Genomic DNA, 26,208 nt, shown 5'->3' with positions numbered 1-26,208 from the left:
GGGACCATTTTCTTCCAAACCACTGTGTCCAAACATTCTTGCTGAATACCATGTCTCAACTTCAGAAAGGTTTTATGAAGTTTTAATTTTTATTTATTTTTCTTTTTTGGACAGGATTCCTTTATATAACTCTGGCTATACTGAAACTTATTCTATAGACCAGGCTGGTCTTGAATTCACAGAAGCAATTGGAATTTTCTTTGGGCTACCAACCAGCACCCAAATAAAGATGCAGAGACTGACCTTAGCTTAGGCTTCTCTCACTAGCTATTTTAGCTTAATTTAACCTGTTTATGTTCATTTACGTTTTGCCTTGGGACTTTTATGCTTCTTTAATTCTGTATGTTCTACTTTCTTGCTTTCCTCTGTGTATACCTGTCTAGCCCCTGACATCTCTCTGGCCTCTTTTCTTTCTTCTTTCTAGCCTGTAAATCCCACTCCCTTGCTATTGGCAATTCAGTTTTTTATTAGACCAATCAGGTGCCTAAGGCAGGCAAGGTAAAACAGCAACACATCTTTACATTGTTAAACAAATGCAACACATCTTTGCATAGTTAAAAAGATATGCTGCAACATACAGAGCTCTGCATGCCTCTGCCCACTGAGTGCTGGGATTAGAGGCATGTGATGCCAAGCCTGGTTCATGAAATGTTTATAGTTATGGAAAAAATGTAGAGCCATAAGTTGAGGCACATATGGTCCACTATTTAGCCTTGGTTGGCCTATGGCTCTGGCTAGCCTGGACCTCCCTATGTAAGCCAGACTTATTTCTAACTCAGAGACCCACCTACAGGTCAAATTCAGATGTAGGCAATAAGTAATACTAAGAGGACTAAGGATTGCTCCTGATAATTTGGCTCAAAAGAGGAAACATCAATATCAGAATAGAGCCATGTGTCAGCCCTCTTAAAAGCAGGTGAGCAGAGTCAAGGGAAATCATTAATGGGAGTTTTAGGTTGCAGAAATGGCTCAGATGTTAAGAGAACAGGATTCAGGTTTGGTTTCCAGCACCCACATGGCAGCTCACAAACATTTGTAACTCCAGTCCCAAAGGAATTGGAGTATATAATAATACAAATATTGTACTATTATCAGTCTGTGTGTTGTGGAAACTTCAAGCAACAGAGACCACATAAGCATTTAGAGAGAGAACTCTTTAATAAACATATGGGGTAGTTACTCAAAAAGGTCCAGTCTCACGCTGAAAAATTTCACAGCCTATATAGGGTAAGCAGTATTGTCAAAAATTCGTCTACTATCCTAGGGTGGTCTTTTCATCTCTGTCCCAAATAATTCCCTTAGCTTGAACTTCATGAATCCAACCCCTACCTCCTGAGATTATAGGCATGAATCACCCGTCAAGTTTAGTATATTTTATTTGTTTCCACTAAAGTCTTATTAGAAAATAGAATTTGATGTTTTGGGGACTAGGGTGAAATCAGGGTTGGAGTTTTGCTCTAGTTTCTAGGACAATTTGTGACTGCCCTACCTAGCGACTCTAATTGTCCCAAACTACATTTCCCGGCAGGACCCGTATCAACGTTGACGAACTTCCTCCCAGCATTCCCCGCGGCGGGAAAGCGCCGAGCGGGCTGCAGGCCGACAGCACCGTCTTTCCTTGCCGCTGTTGTAGCTGCTGCCGTTGAGTTGTGAGGAGCTTATCGGCCGTCCCTACTGGCCACCATGTCCGCCCAGGCGCAGATGCGGGCCCTGCTGGACCAGCTCATGGGCACGGCTCGGGATGGTGAGTCTGAGCGGCCGTCTAGGCGCTGGCCGGGGGTGGGAGTAAGGCGAGGCTGCCCGGCAGCCTGAAGCGGGGGCCGTCACAGTGTGCGCCTGCGCGGGGCGCCATTCCTTTTCCCCCGCTCGCCGACCCCAGGCGCTGGGCCTTTGTCTGATCCGCTTGGCTTGCAAGGCTGCTGCGGCCTCTGTGTCCTCATCTGAGCGGACTCCTCCTTGAGAGTCCGATCTGACGGTGGGGATTTGTCCCCCTCCCATTTTCCGTCATGCGAATTCCTCTTGGTCGGCACCGCGGCATGGCGCCGCCGGCGTGCTGAAGCGTCGGCGAAGGGCTGGAACCAGCGCGGGCTCCCTGGCGCTGGTTGCCGTGTGGCAGAATTCCTCTGATACTCCTCGGAGGAGAGGCAACCCCCGAGGAGCTGGACGGGTTTCGAAAACCCCGGGCCTTCGTGCTCCGTATGGTTACATGGGGAGCCGTAAATGAGCATTTCTAACGTTGGTTCCTCATGCACTTTCCTAGTCTTCCCACCCCCTCATTCCCCAGCCTCACAGACTAGCCTTGGTTTAATCAGTTCTTGGCATTCGTTAGGTAGGTGGTTCTGTAGGGAGGCGTTCAAGATCACGGTGGTGTCTCAGGAGAAAGCAGTAGCATCCTAGCAAAGCTAGATCCCTGCTGTGGTTTGTTTTTATTTTTACTAAAGTAATGGAGTTGTAATTTCACACTGGCACATTTCGCAGGGCTGTGCAGATTCTTTGCACCTTATTTCATAGGTCAATAAGTGCTTTTAGCTTTCTTTGTATGTTGAGTTGCTTTTGAAATGCTTCCCATATTTTTATTTCATACAAACTGAACAATTGTGGCCCCTCTATTTTATTTATAAAGGTTCAGTGTATCTTTGCCTGCCTACATCAATCTGCAAGGGAGTTGCAGAAAAGCCTCATGTTCATCGAGCCGTGAGTCACAACCAATTTCTAAGCTGTTATAACAAAAAAGTGTTTGCTTTTTTTTTCCACAAGTAACTTTAAAAGTGTAGTTTAGAAAGAAAACATTTTCAGTAAAAAGACACTACATTAATCATGGATGCTTGCAAATCCTGAAATATATTCCTCCTTGACTATTACACAGCTCTGTGTCCTATACACAGATTAGCCTTAAAATTTGTCACATACCACTTTGCCTTTACTTTTATGTATCATTCCCCCTGACTTCCTTACTGCAGGTGTGGGCAAGAAAACTTTTCCTTTAAAACTTTTCAACAGCGGGCATAAAATTCTGCAGCTGAGTTCTTGAAGAATGCAGATGGGTACAGTATGTGTTGGAGTTCACAGTGTGTATTGACTAACCTGATTCCTTTTTGCTTTCTTTGGTATTGTCTTGTTAAAAGTGACTCCCAGGTGCCAACTTTGCCTTTTAAGGGTGGGGATGAAAGAGGAATAAGAAAAGGTCTAGAGATATTTAACAGTCAGTATACAGCTTGAAAGCTTTCTCTTCCTCTTGTAATTTTTGGTAAAACACTGCCTATTTTGACTACAACAAAAACATTAATAAATAGCTTTGGTTGGTGGAAATAACAGCTCAAAGTCCTATGTGGTGGATTCATGGCACTCTGATTACATGGGTCTTAGTGTCATTGCCCACGTGTGTATTTGGACTGGTGCCTTTTGGTACTCTCTTCTGACTCCTTGACATAATGATGGAGTTAGATGTGATTAAGTGTGCGTCTTCGTAAAATACTTTGCTTAAAAAAGATCTGTATTCCGTTCATTTGTAAATATCTTTAGATCAGTTTCTTAGTGTATATGGTGGGGAGAATACAGAGATGCTAGTCTGCCAATCATCCAGGTGTATTGTTATGCCAGATAGCCTTGTGTGGTTAATGGGATAATACTTTATTTAAAATCATAAATGAATTTCAGGAGATGAAACCAGACAGAGGGTCAAGTTTACAGATGACCGGGTCTGCAAGAGTCACCTTCTGGATTGCTGCCCCCATGACATCCTTGCTGGGACGGTAGGTGCATTCCAGAGCCTTATGGGTCGCTTAAAAGGGGTGGGATGGTAGATGTGATATCTTTCTTTAATCAAAAGTAATATTTTATTTTTAAAAATTACATAATAGGAGCTAGAGAGGTAGATCAGTGGTTAAGAGCATTTGTGGCTCTTGCGGAAGACTTAGTCCCAATACCAACATCTGTTAATTCCAGTTCCAGGAGATCAGACACTTCTGAACTCTAGGCAGCTGTATCATCTGCACATACCCATACAAGGCGCGCGCGCGCACGCACACACACACACACACACACACACACACACACAATATTTTTTTTAAAAAAATAAACCTTAAAAATTAATATTTAAAAAACATAACCTTTAGGGTTAGAATTTCTGAAACACCCACTTTATCCTGTGTATAAAGAATTACAGGGCTGAAGAGATGGCTCAGTGGTTAAGAGCAGTCACTGGTTGTCCTTCTAGAGGACCCAGGTTCAACTCCTAGGACCCATACAGCAGTTCACAACTGTCTTTAATCCCAGGGGATCTGACACCCTCTTGTGGCCTCTTTGGGCACCAGGCATGTACATGATACACAGACATACATGCAGGCAAAATATTCATACATGTAAAAATAAAATGAAAATATGAACAAATTATAGGAGAATTGGTGCCCATCTTTGATCTTAAAAAACAAAAACTGAGTATTTTATGCATAAGTACAATGTACAAATATTTTAGTCACATTCATCCCTCTGCCCTTTTTGGGGGTGGGGGGTTGAGGCAGGGTTTCTCTGTATTGCTTTGGAGCCTGTCCTGGAACTAGCTCTGTAGACCAGGCTGGCCTTGAACTCACAGAGATCTGCCTGCCTCTGCCTCCCAAGTGCTGGGACTAAAGATGTGTGCCACCAATCCCTGGCTCATCCCTCCACTCTTGGGGGGATTTATTCATTCATTCATTTATTTGGTTTTGGTTTTTCAAGACAGAGTTTCTCTCTGTTTTGTTTGTTTTGGTTTTTCGAGACAGGGTTTGTCTGTGTAAAAGTCCTAGCTGTCTTGGAACTCTCTGTAGACCAGGCTGGCCTTGAACTCACAGAGATCCACTTGCCTCTGGCTCCTGAGTGCTGGGACTAAAGGCATGCTCCACTACTTGGCTCATCCCTCCAGTCTTAGTAGATGAGTTTTTATGGGTCTCATGGATACTTGGAGTGGGAGTTGTGGGGGGAAATGAATGTTTTTCAGAATTCTATTTTCCTTTAAAATCTTCAAGTTATAGATTGTTCTTCATGCGTTATGAAGTATTTCACTAGTGTAAAATCTACATAGCTGTTAGATTTTTTTTTTTTTTTAATTTTATTTCATGGCATTGGTGTTCTGCCTGCATGTGTGTCTGTGTGAGGATGTCAGGTGTCAGGTACCCTGGAACTGGAGTTACAGACAGTTTTGAGCTACCATGTGGTTGCTGGGAATTGAATTCAGGTCCTCTGGAAGAGCAGCCAGTGCTCTTAACCACTGAGCCATCTCGCCCGCCCCATGGTGTTTTTTTTTTAATTAATTAATTTGGTTGATTTTGTTTAAATTTCAAGTTGGATATATGTTAGACTTTTATTCTCGCATGATATTTTCATTCATATAGATACATACACGCACTTAAATTTTATTTATATGTAGGCCTGAGTACATGTCCACAGAGAACAGAAGAATGCATTGGATTCTCTGGAATTATAAGTGGTTATGAATCTTCCTGATATGGACTGACTCCAAGTCCTCTGAAAGAACAGCAAATGTTCTTAATTACAGAGGCATGTTTAGCTATGTTTCCTTTTTTCTTTTTCAGATCTTTATGTGTATGAATGCTCTTATTTGCACATATACCTTAATGCCAGAAAAGGGCATCAGATCCCTCTGTAGATGGTTGTGAGCAACCATGTGGTTGCTGGGAATTGAATTGAGGACCTCTGGAAAAGCAGCTGGTGCTCTTAACCATTGAACCATCTTTAGCCCCCAGAGCCATGTTTCAGTCCCTTTTTGTTTACACTTTTAAAGTTTGTGTGTCTCTGGCTGTCTGTCTGTGTTTTTATGTAGGTGCCAAAGTGTTCATATAGAAGTCAGGACAGTTTGGATCTGGGGATCAAATTCAGATTGTCAAGTGGCTTTTCCTGCTGTCTTTTCCACCCCTAACATAAAATAAAAAAATCAAGTGGAGATGACATTGATTGCATATTTTTGTAACTCTTTCAAGAAATCTATACTGTCTAATAACTGTAGTCTCTGAGCAATACGGATAAACACTAGTTTTGTTCATTGTGTTTTCATTTGAAATTAAATTAAATTTAAGACTAAACAGTGGAGAAAATCATCTGTTATATTTCAGCTACACGAGTGAAAAAGTGTCCCGTTTTACAAAGGACAAGTTTAAGACTTCACAGCTATTATGAGGAATGTAAAACCAACCATTGGTTGAATGAATATATGTGTGCCAAAGAAAACATGTGAATCATGGATTAAAAAAAAAAATCTGTGTGATTGTATCACCGATTACCTAGTCCCTTGAGACAGTCTTTTTGTTTGTTTGTTTATTATGAGTCAGGATTTCTCTGTGCAGCCCTGGATGTCCTGGCACTTGCTCTGTTGTAGACCAGCTAGCTTCCAACTCAAAGAGACATTCCTACTTCTACCTCCTATGTGCTGGGATTAAAAGTGCTTCACCACCACCTGTTGAGACAGTTTTACTAAGTCTAGAGTACATTGTGCCTAGAGCTTATGGCATTTTGGCTGGGTTAGCAGCCAGTAAAATAACATCAAGTCCTTCTCTTTTTTTCTCCAATGCTGTGGTTACAGATATATGTTGCCATGCCTAGATTATTAACTAGGTGCTGGGTTCTGGACATTCATATTTGAGCAGCAAGTGAGTATTCTTAACCCATTGAGCCATCTCCCCAGGGAACCCTGCCCACTTTTTGTTTCTGAGTCAGGTCATATGCTGACCTCAAAATCTATGCAATTCAATCTGGGCCTATACTCCTGATCTTCCCACTTTTGTTTGTGATTATGTTGACATGCCTTTTGACTTGACGCCATGAGTTTTAGGATAAAAATTTCCTATTGCGCTGGGCATTGGTGGTGCATGCCTTTAGTCCCAGCACTCAGGAGGCAGAGGCAGGTGTTATCTCTGTGAGTTTGAGGCCAGCCTGGCCTACAGAGATAGTTCCAGGACAGGCTCCAAAGTTACACAGAGAAACCCTGTCAACCAAAAAAAAAAAAATTCCTATTGCTATTCAAACAATCAGAGCAGGAGATATCTGCACAGTCCTGTACTTAGGACTGCGATAAGCACCACAAAGTCTAGTATAATTGTTAATACATGCGATTAGAATACATAATAATACATTGTGGCTACTCTTATTGTCAACATAACACTTTTAGTGAGTTATAAATTGGGCTGTTTAACAGATTAAGAGAATGTTTATTTTATTTATATCTGTTGTATGTGTAGGAACGTTGCCTCTGTGTGTGTGCTTATGCATGCTATGTGTCTGGTGTCCTTGGAGGTTAGAAGAGGGTGTCAAAAACCCTGGAACTAGGATTATGAATGGTTGTGAGCTATCAAAGACCTAATAAGAGGTTGGACACCGGGCTCTGAATAATGAAAAATATATTTCTAGGTTATATCTTGTTTCTTTTTTGTTTATATGATATGATCTCATGTTGTCCATGCTGACCTTGAACTTACTATATAGCTGAAGGTGGCCTTGCATTCCTGACCCTCCTAGCTTTTCCTACAAAGGGCTCCAATTACAGAAATTCGCCAATGTAACTGGCTTCGTTTCTTTTTGTTGGAGACAGGGTCTTATGTAGCCCTATTGAAATTGGCCTTAAATTTACTATACTGTTGCCAGTCAAGCCTCTAAATTGTTGAGATTATCAGTATATGCCATTGTATTGGTTCATTTCTTTCTTTTTTTTAAGATGTATTTATTTATTATGTATGCAGTATTCTATCTGCATGTAATCCTGCAGACCAGAAGAGGGCACCAAATCTCATTACAGATAGTTGTGAGCTGGGAATTGAACTAGGACCTCTGGAAGACTAATAAGCATATATACTATTTTTATATATTTTATATTGTTCTGCCTGCATGTCTCCTGCAGGCCAGGAGATGACACAAGATCTCATGTGATTGCTGGGAATTGAACTCAGGACCTCTGGAAGAGCAGTCAGAGCAGCCAATGCCCTTAACTGCTGAGCTCTCTCCAGTCCCCTTTATCCATTTCTTAATTTATCTATAAAACTATATCGTTAGGCAAGTGTTGGTGACTCACACCTTTAATCCCAGCTCTTGGAAGGCAGAGGCAGGCAGATCTCTGTGAGTTCGAGGCCAGCCTGGTCTGCAGAGCAAGTTCCAGGATAACCTCTAAAGCAATACAGAGAAACCCTGTCACCCAAAACCAAACCAAAAAAAATTTATTTCAGTGAAAGTTGAAATACTAAATTATATTAATTTCATGCTTTCTAGAATGAGTGTTAATGTTTTAATTTTTTTTTTTTAATTTTCCACAGCGCATGGATTTAGGAGAATGTACCAAAATCCACGACTTGGCCCTCCGAGCAGATTATGAAATTGCAAGTAAAGAAAGAGACCTGTTTTTTGAATTAGATGTAAGATTTTGTTTTGTTTTGTTTTGTTTTGGATGTTTATCTGTGTTGCAAAGTTTCAATTATTATTGAAAGTAGTGTGATGTTTGTACATTACAAAGCAAAATAATTAAATATGCACTTGTTAAAATCTTAAATTCTAAAACACAACAGAACCATCTTATATGTATATGACTGTCAACTTATTACTATATTGAATTTTATTTCATTGTTTGCTTTTTTAAATATGTCTCATATAGCCCATGCTGGTAGCACATACTATGAGCCAAGGATGATCTTGAACTCCTGATGATCTTGAACTCTCTTGAATGCTGGGATTATAGAGCTATGTGCCATCATCATAGATTTATGTAGTGTTGACAATTGAACTCAGAGCTTCATACATGTTAGGCAAGCATTCTACCAATTATACTATATCCCCAGCCTCTGGACATTTTTAGCAAAGAGGCTGTTACCTTAAGATACAGGTGTCCACAGATGGTGGTGGCGTACTCCTTTAATCACAGCACTTAAGAGGGAGAGACTGGCGGTTCTCTGAGTTTGATGCCAGCCTGGCCTGTAGATACAGAGCTAGTTCCAGAATAGCCAAGGCTATACAAAGAAATCCTGTCTCAAAAAACAACAAAAAGATACCAAGTTTCAAAAAGTGATAGGATAGATTAAAGTCTCACTTTAAGGAATGTATCTTTTTTAATGTACTAAACCAAAATGTCAAGTAAGTGTGTGTGTGTGTGTGTGTGTGTGTGTGTGTGTGTGTGTGTGTGTGTGTACACAATGTGGGTGTTTTGTCTGCATGATGCCGTTAGAGGCCAAGAATAGCCATAGGATTCCCTGGAACAGTTAGTGATGGCTATGAGCATGCAGGTGCTAGGGATAGAACCTGGGTCCTTCAGTGTTCTTAACCTTGAGTGGTCTCTCCAGCTTCTTAGTTTTTATTTATTAGGCTTATTTGTTTTTATGTGTATGGATGTTTTGTCTGTATATATGTTGTGCAATATGTGTGTAAATGAAGTCTATGGAGGCTAGAAAGGGGTATTGAATTCTCAGGAACTGGAGTTAAATAGCTCTTAACCATTGATCCATTTCTCCAGCCCCTTAATTATATTCTTTTTTTAAAAAAGAGAGTCTTAATGCCAGCTCAGGTGGCTGGAACTAACTGTTTTCCAGCTTGATCTTTAATGATCCTCTTGCTTCAGCCTCCTGATTCTAGGATTACATGTATGAGCCATTATTCTGGCTTCAGCGCCTTTTGGGGTTGGTGAGTAGGTTGGTTTTTTTAAGACAGGATTTTCTCTCTGTAGCCCTGATGGTCCTGGAACTTGCTCAGTAGACCAGGCTGGCCCCAAACTCGATCTGCCTACCTTTGCCTCCTGAGGATTTAGGGAGTAAAGGCATGCACTACCATTCAGGTCAATGCCTTTCTATAAAATGACCTCATTAATGATGCAGAAGTTGAGATACAAGAAATTGAAGCATACATAATGTCTGATTAGTATATATGAAGAGTGAATTCAACCATTGTGGGATTCATGGCTTGTTCACAGGAAGAAAAATAAAAAAGTTGTGTCTTCCAAAAATACTTAGTCTTATTTTTTTGTTCATTTTATTTTTAGCCAGGGTTTTACTCTGTAACTCTGGCCTGGTACTCATAGATTCCAGTTGGTCTTGAGTACACAGAGTTAGCCTAACCTGCATTTGCCTCCTGAGTGCTGGGTTTAAAGGTGTGGACTATCACACATCCAGCTATTATCTCTTATAAGAGAAAAGTGGATACATTTGTTGTGTTCCTGGCACTTACCATGTAGAACTCAGCCCTTGGATACTTAAGGGTAGAGAGATTGCTCACAGGTTAAGAGCTCCATTCCTTGTTCAATTCTCCGTAACCACTTGGTAACTCACAACCATCCGTAATGAGATCTGGTGCCCTCTTCTGGCCTGCAGGCAGAACACTGTACATATAATAAATAAGTGATGTGTAAAATAATCCTGTAAACTGAGACAAATTATTTGAAATATGTACGGGCTGGTCTAATTTCCTTTATAAAATTCCTTCTCTTTTAAGATAGTATTTCATGTAGCTCAGGCTTGCCTCAAACTTGTTGTATGGCTGAGTTCTCTCCCTCTGCTTCCCAACAAGTTGGATTTATCAAACCCAAGACTTTATGCCTAGTAGGCAAACATTCTACCTACCGGACTATATCCCCAATTGGTATTAAACAGTAAATATTTAATATATTTATTTTTTAGACAGGACCTCACTGTAGCCTTATATGACCTCAAATTCAGATCCTCCTTCCTGTCTCTGCTAGGATTAAATGTGTGTTACACTAGGCTCAGCGGTTTTTGTCAATTTTGAAATTTACTTATTTTGGGTGCTAGTGAGGTGGCTTAGCAGTTGAGAATACTGTTTGTTCTAGAGTATCTGGCTTTGTTTTCCAGCACTGAAGGATGGCTCACAACTGTATAACTCCAGTCCAGGGGATCTGATGTCCCCTTTTGGCCTTCAGTAGCACTGTACACATAGGGTATGTAGATACACATGCAGGCAGAATATTCATAAAAAATTTAATTTTGAGATAGGAATTATAGGTGTGTGCTGTTATATCAACCCCCCACACTTTTTTGGGGGAGACAGGTTTCCTTTACATAACATAGTAATACTGCTGGCTCTCCTGTAATTCACTATGTAGACTAGATTGTCGTCAAAGTCACAAGAGATCCACTTGCCTCTTCCTTCTGAGTGCAGGAATTAAAGACATGCACCACCACTCTTGACTATACCATCCTTTTTAAAGTGAATGCTGGGTGTTGCTTGGATGGCAAACGCTTAACTAAGCCATCTCCCCTACCTCTTTTTTCAAGACAGGGTTTGTCTATCACTTTGTCTGTCCTGGGACCAGCATTGTAGACCAGCCTGGAGTCAAACCCACAGAGATCCGCCTGCCTCTGCCTCCCTGTTCTGGGTGTAAAGGCATGCTCCACCAATGCCCAGTCCTCCCCAACCTCTTGAGTTGGTATTTTAATGAATTTTACTAAGTAGTTCAGTTTTGCATCAAACTCAAGATCTTCTTGCCTCAGTAATAGGATTATAGGCATGTACCAATAAGCAGTCTCCTTGAGTAGATATTTTGTATGACTTTGGGAACTCCTTGTATGTTTTATAAATTTAAAATGTTGATATCCTTTGGGTCACTTCTAAAGAATTGTTAAAAATTGTTCAGCCTGTTCTAGAGGTAGAGCATGCTTAGTGGTGGATCATTTGCATAGCTTGTGGTTTAGGTGCTGGGTTTGATCTCCAGCACCTTCGAAAGAAAAGTGATGGGGAAGGATGGATCAGAGGGAGGAAAGGAAATTGCTTAAAAGAAATACTTGTATGTATGTGTGAAGAAGTAGCAAAACAGAACATTTATTTATAGGTTTACATAGTGAATTCCAGGACAGCCAGGGTTGTATAGAGAAACCCTATATTGAAAACCCCCAATAATTAACAAATAAATAAATATAAATAAACAAAAATATGAGTTTTAGACTCATCTTTTTCTGTCATTTAAATTTGTCCTTGTTTAACTTACACTTGAACAACTTTTAAAGGAAAGGGACTGCTAAACAGACTTGCTTTTTTTTTTTTTTTTTTTTTTTTTTTTTTGAGACCAGGTTTTGTATGTAACCCTGGATAGCCTGGAACTCACAGATATGTGCCCATCCTTCCTCTTAAGTGGTGGGATTAAGCACGTGTGTCTGCCTAATAGACATGGAGTATTTTAGGCTTGTAAGGGCTATTTAGTATGACCTTTTCTCAAAACAACACCAAAACAAAGAAATTGACCTAGGATTATGTTCCTATTACATACATACATATGTGCCACGACTTTAAAATGTTGCTAGAGTGTGGTGTGCATACCTGTCATCTAGCACTTTATACACTAAGGCATAAAGATTGTGTGTTCAAGGCCAGTCCAGAGTACATAGCAAGTTTTGGGCCAGCGTGGGGAAATTGGTCTGCAGATGTAATTCAGTAGAATGCCTTCCTAGCATATTTGTGGTGTTGGGTTTAATGCCTAGCACTCCTCTTCCCAAATAAAAATTACCAAAAAAAAAAAAAAAAAAAAAAAAAACCTAACTATGTAGCGTTGATCATAGCTTTGTTTTTTCCTGAACTAGGCTATGGATCACTTAGAATCCTTCATTGCAGAGTGTGATCGGAGAACTGAACTTGCCAAGAAGCGGCTGGCAGAAACACAGGAGGAGATCAGTGCAGAAGTTTCTGCAAAGGTATATTAAGTGACTGGTATAATTCCCTTTTGTCTCAACTTCACACTAGTTGGGGATTCTGGGCAGATGGTATTTTCTATCCAGTGGAGATGGTCTGTGACCAGTTATTTGTGTCACAGGATCCTTTCTTCCTTTCTTTTTCAGACAGGGTCTTAATAAGTAGACTAGGTCAACCTTGAACTCCTAAGATTTGTCTGCCTCTTGAATGCTGGGATTAAAGACATGAACCACCATGCACAGCTAAGAAGCATTTCTTAGGCTATATGCAGTTACTAATTAAAAGAAGATGCTATAGTGCTGGGGAGTAATTGGTTATTTTGCTTGCAGCCTAAGTTTGTATACTAAACCTTGCTTTTTTACTACCCCTGCCTAGAAGACATACAGAGATACAAAAAGTTAGCCAAGGGTTGGTGGCGCACGCCCTTAATCCCAACACTCAGCAGAGGGGCAAACGGATCTCTGTGAGTTCAAGACCAGCCTGGTCTACAGAGCTAGGTCCAGGACAGGTTCTAAAACAATACAGAGAAACCTTGTCTCGAAGGGGGGGAAAAAAAGATACAGTGAATGAAATCTGCTGTTTTTTTTCGATGGAACACATGTAGAGTGCTCCTGACACCCCCACCCCTAAGCTTCTATCCAAAAATTGGATTATTGCTATTAAGTGTTTTTTTTATTTTTCAAGATAGTGTTTCTTTGGAGCCTGTCCTGGAACTCTTTTTCCCAAGTGCTGAGATTAAAGGTGTGCGCCACCACTGCTCATTGAGTTTTTAGTCTAAGTCAGGAGTTCTTTTATTTTCAGAGGAATAGGCCAGGCTTTCAGCAAGAAGAAGAGAAATACTTGTTTTATTTGTAACTCCAAGTATTGATGTTTGATGTTTTTATCTGATTATCTGTTCTTAGGCAGAAAAGGTACATGAGTTGAATGAAGAAATAGGAAAACTTCTTGCTAAAGCAGAGCAGCTAGGAGCTGAAGGAAATGTGGATGAATCCCAGAAGATCCTTATGGAAGTGGAGAAAGTTCGTGCAAAGAAAAAAGAAGCAGAGGTTGGTTGTTGGTTGTTTTTGAGACATTTCTTTATATAACCCTGTTGTCCTAGAACTTGGTATTCAGACAAGGCTGTCCTTAAACTCACAAAGGTTTTCTTGATGTGTATCAGTGTTTTGCTTAATATGTATGTGCACTATGTACTTGAATTTGTGTCTGGTGCCCCAGGAGACCAAAAGAGGGGATTGATTACTCTGGAACTGGAATTACCTATGTTTGTAAGCTGCCATTTGAGGGCTGGGAATCAAACTCGGGTTCTCTGGAATAGCAGCAGTCATTCTTTTTTTTTTCTTCTACTTCCCCCAAACATGGTTTCTCTGTGTAACAGCCCTGGCAGTCCTGGAACTTATTCTATAGACCAAGCTGGCCTCAAACTCAGAGATCCTTCTTCTTTTGCTCCTAAATGTTGGGATTAAAGGTGTGTGCCACCACTGCCCAACTTGTTTTGTTTTTAAACATGGTCTTACTTTATAATCCTGGTCGACCTAGAACTCACTGTGTAACCAAAGCTGCCCTGAAATTTAAAATAATCCCTCTACCCAAGCCTCCCAGTTATAGGTATGAGCTAAGTTTGAGGTCAGTCTGGGCTACAAGAAAAGTGGTTATAGGGAAATGATACTAATACAATAATGTTGACCATTTGGACTAAGGTTAAGCTATGTCTATGTTCTTTTATTCCAAATAATAATCTTTTGTGACTGACTGTGGTCATAAGTTCACAGGTAGGGACAGATTTCCAAATTATCCTTTACAGCTTTCCCATTATCAGTATCCACCCACCAGAGTGGTATGTTTGTTACCATTAGTATACCTAAATTTAGACGTCATTGCTTACAGTTTACATTACTTTTAGTATTATATGTTCTGTGGATTTGAGAAAGTTAAAAGGACATCTGTCCATCTATTATATAACTCGCATAGATATTTGTTCCTAAAACTCGTTTTTGGTGTACCTGTTAGGGTGTGGGTGTGGGTGTGTGCGCACACACACAGGCATAACAGAGCTTGTGAAAACTGTTAACACATTTTACTTGTGAACATTGTCCATGGAGGTTAGCAGAGGGTATCAGATCCCCTAGAACTGGAATTGCGACAGTTGTGAGGTGTCAGGTAGGTGCTGGAAATCAAATTTGGCTCTTCTGGAAAAGCAGCAAGTAAGTACTTTAATTGCTGAACCATCTCTCTGAGCCCTTCTCTTCCCATTGATTTTGGTGAAGATGGATTAATAAGAGATGCAATTTGAGAGAGATGGCTTTGAGATGGTCTGTAGATAGGTTGGGGGCATCCTGGAAAGCCATAGCTTAGACCATTGACAAAGTGAGATAAGCAAGAAGTGCAAGGTTAGGGAAGAGATGAGAAAATAATGTGTATGTGCATGTCTGGTGCCTGCTTGGCTTTTAGATATTATTGTGCTTCTAGTTTTACACTTGGCACATGGTTCTGATTTATAGCTAACATGCATAGTGCCAGGGTTTGTTGGGCACTAGAAAAATGCTCTCTGAACCCAACAACAGGCGAGGAAGCTTGGGACCATAAGGATTGTGCTTTTCTGTGGTTCTCCAAAAGTGCCTGGAATTGAAGTTGGTAGCAAAGATCAGATAGATAGGCGGAACAGGATAGTTTCTCATGCCTCATACCCTCAGGGGACATTCCCCCCACCTCTACTTTGTGGTAATATCACTGAGTCATCTATCATTATTTAATTGCTTAGCTTAAAAGACAAAGAGAGTGACCTGGGAGGGAGGTAAAGGAGGTGGGTAGAGGTAGGGAGAACTGTGGTTGGAATGTAAAATGAAGTCAAATGGGGGGGCAAAGATATTCATAACACAGCTGAAATGCCTAGATAGAATTACTCTAAAAGACTATGGGACCAGTCCTTGGACTGTACCTTATATAGAAGCACCTTATATAGAGTGTGGCAGTTGGAGGCAATGAATGATAACTCAGGTAGCTTCTGGTGCCAACTACTCACTAGGCTAGGGAGGAGGGATCTCTGCATCCTTCTTGATTGTAGGTGTATCGGTACAGTATGCCTCAAACCCTGGTAGAGGAGCAGGTACTTGTGGGTTTCTCAATGATTTGGGGATTCAGAGGTAACTATTTTATTGCACTCATACACACATCATGCTCACAAATATAACTCCCAATAAAAGAAACTATGTAATAAGTAATACAGAGATCCTGTTGTCCTTTTGTAGCCACAACCCTTTTTGATTAGATGATTAGGTGTGGTATTCTCATTGGCTTTTCATTTCTATAACTGATTTTAAGAAAATGATAAGTTGGGCATGGTTTTCCATGCCAGATATTTCAGGGCTTGAGAGCCTAAGTCGGGAGGATCTTGCATTCCAGGACAGCCTGGCCTGAACAATGAGAATACTATTTTTTAATATGTATGGGTATTTTACTTACATGTCTCTTTGGATACCATGTGCCTACAGAGGCATGAAGAGGGCATTGGATTCCCTCTTCCCTCTTTGATAGTACAGCCAGTGCTCTTAACCACTGAGCCATATCTCCAGCTCTAAAAGGATCTACGGTGTATACTACACACGTTTATAGTCCCTCAGGACAGGTTAGAGGATCACATGAGTTCCTTCTGTAAGACTACAATATGACCAAGTGTAAGCCAAATTACAATAAACTCTTTTCTCCCAGCTTGCTTTTTTGGTCTTGGTGTTTCATATAGCAATAGTTACCCTAATTAAGTAGTAGTAGTAGTAACCAAGAGAAGATCTTACTCAGTTTATTGCTATAGGCTTCCATTTTTATCTACCCAGAATATTTTTGTTAAGTTTCTCAGTTCTTGGTAGGTTTTCACATTAAATCCTTCTATAATGGTGACCTGTTAACAGGGTTTTTCTATAATAGCTCAGGCTATCCTGGAACTTGCTTTTAGATTAGGCTGTCTTTTTTTTTTTTTTTAAGGCTCTATTTATGTATACAGTATTCTGTCTGCATATCTGCCTACAAGCCAGAGGAGGGCACCATATGGCTACTGGGAATTGAACTCAAGACCTCTGAAAGAGCAGCCAATGCTTTTAACCACTGAGCCATTTCTCTAGCCCCCAGGCTGTCTTCTAACTCACCAAGATCCACCTGCCTCTCTGCCTATGTCTGTCGTGCTGGGATTAAAGATGTGCACCATCACTGCCTGGCTGCTAATCTTGTTCTTAATACATGGTGGCACCGGGACACATTTACCTGGAAAATTTCCTGTGTAATGGTGCATGCATACATGATCTTTCTCTTTGGTTGGGTTTTTGTTGTGGTTTGTTTGATTTGTTTTTATTTTTATACAGGATCTCACTTTGTAGCTCTTGGTGGCCTGGAACTCACAGTGTAGACCAGGCTGACTTTGTTCTAACAGATCTGCCTGCCTCTGCTTCTACATCCTAAATGCTGTGATTAAAGGAGTAGGCCACCACACTCAACTAAATTCCCTATTTTATCAAATTATGTTATGGTTATCATAACCAGAAGTGTGTAAAAGTATTTAACTTGCATTTCTTAGGGAATATTTTAATTGTGTGAATTAATGGAAGCAGTTACATTTACATTCAAGTCTTCCCTTTCAAAATGATCAAAGGGAGTCAGTGGCACACACCTTTAAGCCCAGCACTCAGGAGGTTGAAACAATCACATCTCCACAAGTTCCAGGTAAGGGCTATACAAGTGTGATTGGTCTTGAAAAGAGGTAGGACAAAGGAATGATTTTCTTCACTATGGATTTTGCAGCAGTGTTCTAATTGGAGTGCAAGTACCAGTAGCAGTGTGCCTGGTCTCTTCCTTTTGTTTGATGTATATTTTGCTTTGAGCAGAATGGAAGGATTTATCTATCTATCTATCTATCTATCTATCTATCTATCTATCTATCTATCTATTTGATAAACATTTTAGTATTTCTGAAGGATGCGTATTATGTGTTGGCTACTTTTTTCTTCAAGGAAAGTGTCAATGATTTGGCCTTTCAAAGTATCCTTTTAATCTGCATTAGATATTTCCTGGATATCAGGATATAGTTAAGACTGCTAGCTTTGGTTTACTTTTTAAAAATATGTATTTTAAATTATGTGTGTGAAGGGTTATATGCATCTGAGTGTTAAGTGTCTGAGGTGGACTAGAGGCACTGGATTGATAGTTAGAATTACTGGAGGTTGTAAGCTGCCTGATGTGGTGCTGGGAATGTATACTGCTAGTGCAGTATTTTTATTTTGGTTTTCCAAAACAGGGTTTCTCTGTGTAGCCCTGGCTGTCCTGGAACTCACTCTGTAGACACTAGGCTGCCCTCGAATTTATAGAGATCCATCTGCCTCTTGCTCCGGAGTGCTAGGGTTAAAGGTCTGCACCACCACAACCAAAGTATACGTTCTTAAGAGGCATCTCTCCGGCCCTACTTTTTTTTTTTTTTTTTTTTAAATTAAAAAAATTGATTTATGTATATGGGTATTTTGCCTATATAGGTGCAGTGCATGTGTTTAGTGCTCACAGAAGCCAGAAGAGATCCTCTAACTAGAGTCATAGATGATTGTTATTTCCAATGTGTATGCTGAGAACCAAATCCAGGTCCTCTGAAAGAGCAACAAGTGCTCTTAACTGCTGATCTATCTCTCTCCAGCCTGTTTTTTGTTTACTTTTGAAGTCTTATCTTCCCTGTTGATCTCAGAAAAATCTCCAAACCTACAAAGAAACCCTGTCTCAAAAAAACCTGAAAAAATAAATAATGAAATTGAAGCTGAACAATCCAGTTTTCAATGTGCAGTGATACGTTACCTATATATCAGGTTTTTCCATTTTGGGGGGGGTCTATATTGTGACAGTTTTGAAATGCCTCAGCTTTATCTCTCCCCTCCACCCCCCACATAGGAGGAATATAGAAATTCCATGCCTGCATCCAGTTTTCAACAGCAAAAGCTCCGAGTCTGTGAGGTTTGTTCAGCTTACCTTGGTCTCCATGACAATGACCGTCGTCTTGCAGATCACTTCGGGGGCAAGTTACACTTGGGGTTCATTCAGATCCGAGAGAAGCTTGATCAGTTGAGGGTATGTTAATACACTTTTTTTCTGGAGAAGCCTTTTGAGTCTTGCATCTTGTGGTCAATGTTATCCATTTTTATTCTTTTAGTATTTTAAGAAATGGTTTCTCTATGTTAACAGCTAACAGCTCTGGCTTCCTGGAACTCACTTTGTAGACCAGGCTGGCTTTGTACTCACAGAGATCCACTTGCCTCTGCTTCCCAAGCACAGGGATTAAAGGCACAAACCACCACTACCAAGCAATCCTCTGTACTTTTTTTTTTTTTTTTTTTTTTTTTAATGTATGTTGTGTTCTGCTTGCATGTATACCTGTAGACTAGAAGAGGGCACCGGATCTCATTATGGAAGAGCAGTCAGTGCTCTTAACTGTTGAATCATCATTACAGCCACCTGTACTCTTTAAGTTAGAATTAAACCTTTTTCTGGGTGTGCCCCCCCTTCACACCCCCCTCTCTTTCTCTCTCCCTCTCTTTTTGGCATGGTTTCTCTGTGTAAACCTGACTGTCCAGGAACTCTCTCTATAGACCTAGCTGGCCTCATAATCCAATGGTGATCTACCTGCCTCTGCCTTCCAAGTGCTGGAATTAAAGGCATGTGCATGCCACCACCACCCAGTGGAAAGATCAGAATTTTTTTTAAGATCAATTTCAGCTACCTGGCTAGTTAAGCTCCATCTGTTGAGTCCTTACCTCAACAAAAACATTTGCTTGTCTTCCAATAGCACTTTAATGTATTATGTTGTATCTTTGTGGGTATGAGTTTTGATTTGTTGGTCATGTGATGTGAGTGATAGAAGTAGGGAAGGAAATGAGGCCCCCACCTAAGAGTCTATTCTCAGCCAAACCTGCTGTAGGGAGATGGGAAAAGGAACTTTGGAGCTGACTCTCTTATGTGCCTAGCTCAGATGAAGGATGACCCTAGTTGGAGATGTAGAGTTTGAGGTCCTGGACGGGACAGCTTACCTGGGCCTTGCTTTGTTCTCTTATATAGAGGGGCATGGAGACTTTCCATGCTATCCCTGCTCTAAGCAGAGAAGACTGGAAAGTTTTTGTATCAAGGGGTGTGGCTTATTCCCCCATTCAGGATTTTGTTTCATTCACTCTGCCCAGATGATGTATTAGGTTTTTTTTGTTATTAGTGTTGGGTTATAAAAGTACTTAATACTTTTCAGCTAGCTCAAGTTGATGCTGATTTGATGGTAAAGTGTATCAGAACCTTCTGCCTTCTGTTGCGTTTAGGATTGAGCCTGATGAATTGAATGTGCAGTTGTGCTAAGGTTACTATAGCACTTACCACATCAAAAGTGAGTTGTTTCTGGCTACCTAGAGTTCCACTCCCAGCACCAGGGTGTATGTGCTCTGCTCTGACTCATGGCTTCTTTTTCTTTCTTTCTTTCTTTCTTTTTTTATTTTATTTTATTTTATTTTATTTTATTTTATTTTTTTTTTTATGCAGTACTTATAGAGAGGCTATAGGATGAACAACTAACTTTATGCCTTGGTTTGAAGCATTGTGATCAATTCCTTGTGACTTAGAAGTTCAGCCCCTCCTGTTTAATTTGTCACCAAATGTGTAAAATGATTGTAAAAATTTTCATTTGTTGTCTTTAAAATGAATAGAATATTGTTTCCTAGAAGTTGTTAATTTTATGTTTTCCATTTTTTTTAGAAAACTGTAGCTGAAAAGCAGGAGAAGAGAAATCAGGATCGCTTGAGGAGAAGAGAGGAGAGAGAGCGAGAGGAGCGGCTGAGCAGGAGGTAAATGTGGACCAGCCTCAGGACACTGCTGTTTGCTGTGCTGTTACATGGAGTAATCGTGTTTGCCACACACTGAACTGATGTTTGTTTTTTTGTTTGTTTTGAGGCAGGTTGTCTTGGTGTGTGTATTGTTGTGTAGAAGCACCATGACCAAGGCAACTCATATAAAGGTGTGGTGGCAGCTTACAGTTGAGAGGTTTAGTCCATATCTTCGTGGTAGGATGTAAGGCAGAATGCAGGCAGACATTGTGCTGGAGAAAGAGCTGAGGGTTGTTAGATCTTGACCTGCAGGCAATAAGTAGTAGTGGTATCTTGAGCATAGGAGACCTCAAATCCCACCCCAACAGTGACATACTTCCTTGTAGTGCCATTCCTTTTGGGGATACCACATAGGTATCACTATGTAATCTGGGCTGGCCTCAAATTTGCAGAGGTGCATGTGCCTCTGTTTCCCAATAGCTGAGATTAGGGCATGTGCCATCACACAGGGCGCTGGAGTGGCTTTTAAAAAGAATAATAATTAAATCTGTAACATAAGCTGTCTGGTAATATACACCATTGATTTTAAACAAAGGAAGGACAACCTGGAGAGGTTTTACCTTTTCTTCTTCTTTTTTTTTTTCTTTCTTGGTTTTGGTTTTTCAAAGCAGGGTTTCTTTGTGTTGACTTAGCTGCCCTGGAACTAGTTCTGTAGACCACCAGGTTAGCCTCAAACTCAGAGATCCACCTGTCTCTGCGTTCTGGGTACTGGGATTAAAGGCATATACTGTTGCCCAGCTATCCGTGAATCCCACAGAGCCAGCTCCTCTGACAGCTGGACATGAAATCTTCAGCAAATAAGGAAGGCAAAAGTATGTCTGCGCTGGTAGCTAAGCTGCAGTCTCATGGCAGTGTACTGCTGTGGGGAGTCGTTAGCTTTGGACTGAAGGGGTGGAGGTTTTATATAGGTTCTGTCTTTTTTTTTTTTTTGGTCACATAGGGCCCCTGGACAGACTTTCCCATAAGACCTATAATTGAAATATGTTCCTACCCATTGAGAAGCAGAGTGTAAGGTGTTGAGCAAAAAGCCCCCACACGTGAGACGCTTTGGATGCAGGAAGAGTATGAGTTTGGGTTAAGCAGTCTGGGCTAGACCTGGCTTGGACTTGGAGCTGTGTGAGGAAAAGGAATGAAGCTGGCTTCGTGGTTTCTTTTTCTTTTTTTTTTTTTTTTTGTTTTTTGGGACAGGTTTGTTTTGTTTTGTTTTTCCTATATATCCCTGGCTGGCTGTCATGAAACTCATTCTGTAGACTCATTCAGGGATCTGTCTGTCTCTACCTCTAGATTAAAGGTGTGCAGTACCATGCCCAGCTTCTTGTCTCTTGGTTTCTAAGCAGGAATTGTTTCTTAACTAGGACAGGTAGGATGGAACCAGATATAGGGTGTAGAAATCAGTTTGAGATGACTGAGAAGTGCTCAGGTAGATGTGTTGGGTCTAATTTGAATTCAGAGAAGAGATCAGAGCCAGAAGTAACCATGTTCTCTCGAAGGACAGTTTTTTGTTTTGATAGGCTTTTATTATGTTTCTTTGGCTGAGCTAGAACTTTGTGTAGACTAGGTTGGCTTCAGACTCACAGGGATCCATCTGCCTCCGCCTCCTGCGTGGTGGGATTAAAGGTGTTTTTTATTTTCCTGTTTAGGTCTGGATCAAGAAACCGAGATCGAAGGAGGTAGGTTTCCAGATTCATCATAGGGTTCTCAGGGTAAATGCTTTTTTTAATGCAGAAACATTTAGTAATTATGTTTATAGCTTCACAAACTTTGGTAGGCTATGCTGGCTTGTGAAGAGCATAGGAATTGGTTAGGGCTTAGCACAGCAGAACCACCCCACAAGTCCTATACATGCAGACACATTCTGCCATTGGGGAGAAGGGTAGAGCTTCTGCTGAGGCCTGCAGACCCACTAGGAGTGTCCAAGCCCTGTGTTTTTATTTTTTATTTATTTATTTTGAGGTGGGTTTTTTGTGTGTAACCATTTGTAGACCAGGCTGACCTAACTTTTAAGCACCAGTTGATCTGCCTCTGCCTTCTGAGTGCTGGGATTAAGGTGTGTGCCACCAGACCTAGCCAAGTCCTATGCTTTCACAGAAAAGCACAGGGAAAGGTTTAGCCATCACATTAATTCAGGAGAGTCTTTAGTCCCAAATTGCGCTGAAGGCCAAAAGATGCTAAGAGGAGAGGAATGGCAATAAACCTTTGAAATATTGACCCCAGTGATGTCTTCCTCTCAAAATCATCTGGGTTTTACAGGTCACGATCCCGGGATCGGCGACGGAGGCGATCTAGATCTACCTCCCGAGAGCGGCGAAAGTTTTCCCGTTCCAGGTCCCGAGATAGACACCGGCGACATCGCAGTCGTTCCCGGAGCCACAGCCGGGGTCACCGCCGAGCTTCCAGGGACCGGAGTGCAAAATACAAGTAACTACTCTGACTTCCTCAGTAGCTGCAGCCAGGAGCCAGCTCTTTCTCTTGTGTTCCCAAGTCTACTGGGGTTTGTCATGATGGCTTTTGGCCACTACATCCAGTAGGGACAAGGTTGGGCTCTGGGTGACTAGAACCCTGTGTTGGTGCACTGGTAATAGAGTGGCACCCAATGCTTGGAATAGTATAAGGCTGATGAGCTCTCACGTGGCCCTCTGGGTATCACTGCACTTGACTGGGCTTTATGTACTTTAACTTGGTAAAGAGCAGCTTAGATTTTTGTCTTGAACAGGTCCTGCTTACTTACCTCTCTTGTAACTTTGGTTTTGTTTTGAGACAGGCCCTCACTTTGTAATCTAGGTTGGCTTGAACTCAAGATCCTCTTGCTTCAGCCTCCCGAGTGCTAAAAAGAAGTGTATACCACCATGCTTGACTTATGTGGTTTTCCATTCTGCTCTTTTCCATTGTCTTTACATACTGGGTCATAGTCCACATGCATAAGTTTGTTGTATTCCCATTTGCTTGATTTCTGTTACATTGAAAACTTTCCTTATTAAAAACCTTTTCTTTTTGTTTATTTTTAAAGATTTTTATTATGTGTTAGTGTATTGTGTCACAAATGGTAGAGAGAGAGAGAGAGTGTGTGTGTGTGTGTGTACACTGTTGGAGGACAAAAAGGGTCTTGGATGGATCCTCTGGAGCTGGAGTTGCTGGTGATTCTTACGCCTGACATGGGTGCTGGGAAATGAGCTAGATCCTCCACAAGAGCCAGGCCTATCTCTCCAGCCCCTTAAACCTTTCAAATGTTACTTTTTATCATTTACTTTTGATTTTGAGACCAAATCTCTGTAGCCTAGGCTGGCCTCAAACTTAATCACTCCTGTCTCACCCTTCTGAGTGCAAGGATTACAGGTATAAGATACCATCCCCAATTCAAATGGTTGCTTTTTTTTTTTTTTTTTTTTTTTTTTTTTTATATTATACCTGTGTGATCATTAGACACTAGATGCAGTCAGGCTTGGCTGTCTTCTGATATACTAAAAGGAACCTGAGGCCAGGCAGTAGTGATGGTACACACTTTTAGTCCAGTTCTTGGGAAGAAAGGGCAGGTGTATCTCTTGACTTTAAAGCCTGGTCTACAGAGTGAGTTACAGCCAAGGCTACACAGAGAAACCCTGTCTTGAACCCCCTCCCCAAGGTCATGACCTTCCTTGGTCCAGGGTTGAGGGTTCCTATGCAGCAGCCAAAAGGAGATAGCAGCCTCTGCTGAGCCTCTGGTTCCACTTTCCCAGGTTCTCCAGGGAGCGCTCATTGAGAGAGGAATCCTGGGAGTACGGGCGGAGTGAGCGAGGGCCCACTGACTGGAGGCTGGAGAGCTCCAATGGCAAGACTGCATCGAGAAGGTCGGAGGAGAAGGAGGCTGGCGAGATCTGAACCTGGCCCTGGCACTGTAAATAATCTGACAAAAGTTCAGTTCAGCACAGCCTAAATTACCCTTTATATTTGCTGGATACAACTCATCTTTTGTAGTTAAAATTTATATTGTTTGGCCCTAGCTGTGAGTTTCTAGAGTTGTTCAGAGCTGCTCCTGTGTTTGGGGTTATGTTGTATAGGAACAAATAAATTTGGCGGCTGCCTCCTGACCCCTGTGTTAGGGTATCTGCTGTCTTCTAGAGGCAATTCATCTGCATCTGTGGAGATAAAGGCTGGTGCTGCCATTACCTTAGGAAACTGACCAAATGTCTGACCACTTTAACTTTTGGCATCGTGTGTGCTAGGGCATTCCCAACACACTTAACTGAGCCAGATGTGTATGGTTTCCCTGCCTGAATCACACTCTGCATTTCAATGCAGACCATAGAGCAGGCTCTGTGGGTGGGAGGGGCAGCCACATTACACACTCATTTCCTTAGGGAGAGCTATAGCTATTGAAACCTTAGCTCAGGTGAGCTACATTGAAATTCCACTTTGTTATTTAGGTAGAATAAAAACATAGATGCTCCCTACCTGCCAATCAGAAGGTCTTTTGGAGAGGGTTACAGCTTAGGTCAGATATCTTGGGTGGTTTACACTTGGGATAGACTTATTGCTACCCCCGAAGCTCACGGAGGACCAATGCCTTAAGACCAAAATGAAGCCCAAATAGAAAGGATAATAGAATAAGCGCTTCTGCCCTTCCCTTGCCTGAGGGGTTTAGACTTTGTTTTGAGGGAACTTTAGTTTGTTTTATTAAATATAAAAGCCCCCCCTCTCCATGCCATGCTTATAAAAGTTTAGGTGCTGTCGTGGGCTATTGGTTTGATGGTCACACATAGGATCTTGAAGTCTTGTAGTGTTGTTCTGGTGCTGCCCTACTCCCTTTTATAGAGGATGTGTGTGGGTACCTCCTGTGCTGATGTGTGAAACAGGCTTTCCCTGGCCAGTTGTCTCCATATGAAAGAAGGTAGGGTGGAATATTCCTGAAGGACCCACTGGGACTCAGAACTTTAGCATGGGTGCCCTGTATAGGTTTTATCTCTAGCCCCTCGGCTTCCAGTTGGGACTCAGTTTAGCTCTGCTGTCTTCCTGGAGTAAAGTCTCTACCTGGTTCCAGGAAAACATTTTGACTAGCTGTGTACTCATACTAGGAACATTTTGCTTCTTGGACTCTTAACTGGACAGCCCTCCTCAGAGCCAGCATCAGTGGGTTTGGTTTGGATCCTTTTCTGTCTAGATAATTTATATGTGAAGAAACAGCTGATTAGTTTTATCAGGGTGTAAATTTACTGGAAACATTTTTTGTGCTGTGGCCTGTAGTGCCCACAGAGAATAATTCTTGTCATACTACAGCTACTAGGCTACAGTAGCTTAGGTAGTAGTATCCTTTGGGTGGTCAGGGTCCTTAGAGTTGCAGAAAGGCCACTTGCTTCAGACTTTTGTGGAGGATGTTCTTACCAAGGACATTGTAGCAAGTTTTTTGTTGTTTGTAGTGAGATATTCACCCTGCCCGCACCTGTTGCACTGACCACTCTCATTGGGGCATGGGGACAGGTACAGACGTGACCTGTGTGGTGTGGGTCTGGGGTCCTGGACCCCAGCTCACTCTCTTACCTCCTGGTCAGAGACAGCATCCAGCAGGCATCCTAGAAGCAGGAACCCAAGGTGGTTTTCTGTTTCTGGTGTAAGTGATTTCTCCCTGAATAAACGTGCCAGCCTATACTGTGTCCCAGAATCTTACTTCCCATGCAATAGTTTTTGTTTTGTTTTG

The 26,208-nt window shown here is 41.4% G+C and overlaps 1 protein-coding gene across 3 annotated transcripts; it reads left to right on the top strand.

Moving 5' to 3' along the window:
• Window positions 1-1,576: 1,576 nt before the first annotated feature.
• On the top strand, window positions 1,577-24,604 carry Luc7l (LUC7 like). 3 transcript variants are annotated; one of them, XM_051181033.1, is made up of 11 exons: window positions 1,579-1,744; window positions 2,624-2,694; window positions 3,658-3,752; window positions 8,295-8,393; window positions 12,552-12,662; window positions 13,563-13,706; window positions 18,574-18,750; window positions 20,413-20,501; window positions 22,181-22,210; window positions 22,791-22,958; window positions 24,254-24,604. In XM_051181033.1, exons 4-11 carry the CDS (start codon window positions 8,298-8,300, stop codon window positions 24,393-24,395), a joined length of 957 nt encoding a protein of 318 aa, XP_051036990.1. In that variant the 5' UTR covers window positions 1,579-1,744; window positions 2,624-2,694; window positions 3,658-3,752; window positions 8,295-8,297; the 3' UTR covers window positions 24,396-24,604. The 3 variants fall into 3 exon arrangements, with proteins under 3 accessions (XP_051036988.1, XP_051036990.1, XP_051036989.1); XM_051181032.1 differs by having other exon boundaries at window positions 2,624-3,044; XM_051181031.1 differs by lacking the exon at window positions 2,624-2,694 and having other exon boundaries at window positions 1,577-1,744.
• The last annotated feature ends 1,604 nt before the right edge of the window (window positions 24,605-26,208 follow it).

Source organism: Phodopus roborovskii, unplaced genomic scaffold (genome assembly GCF_943737965.1).
Source record: "Phodopus roborovskii unplaced genomic scaffold, PHOROB, whole genome shotgun sequence".
NCBI lineage: Eukaryota > Metazoa > Chordata > Mammalia > Rodentia > Cricetidae > Phodopus > Phodopus roborovskii.
Note: the sequence above shows the minus strand (reverse complement) of the source record. Positions and strands in the feature narration are given on the sequence as shown.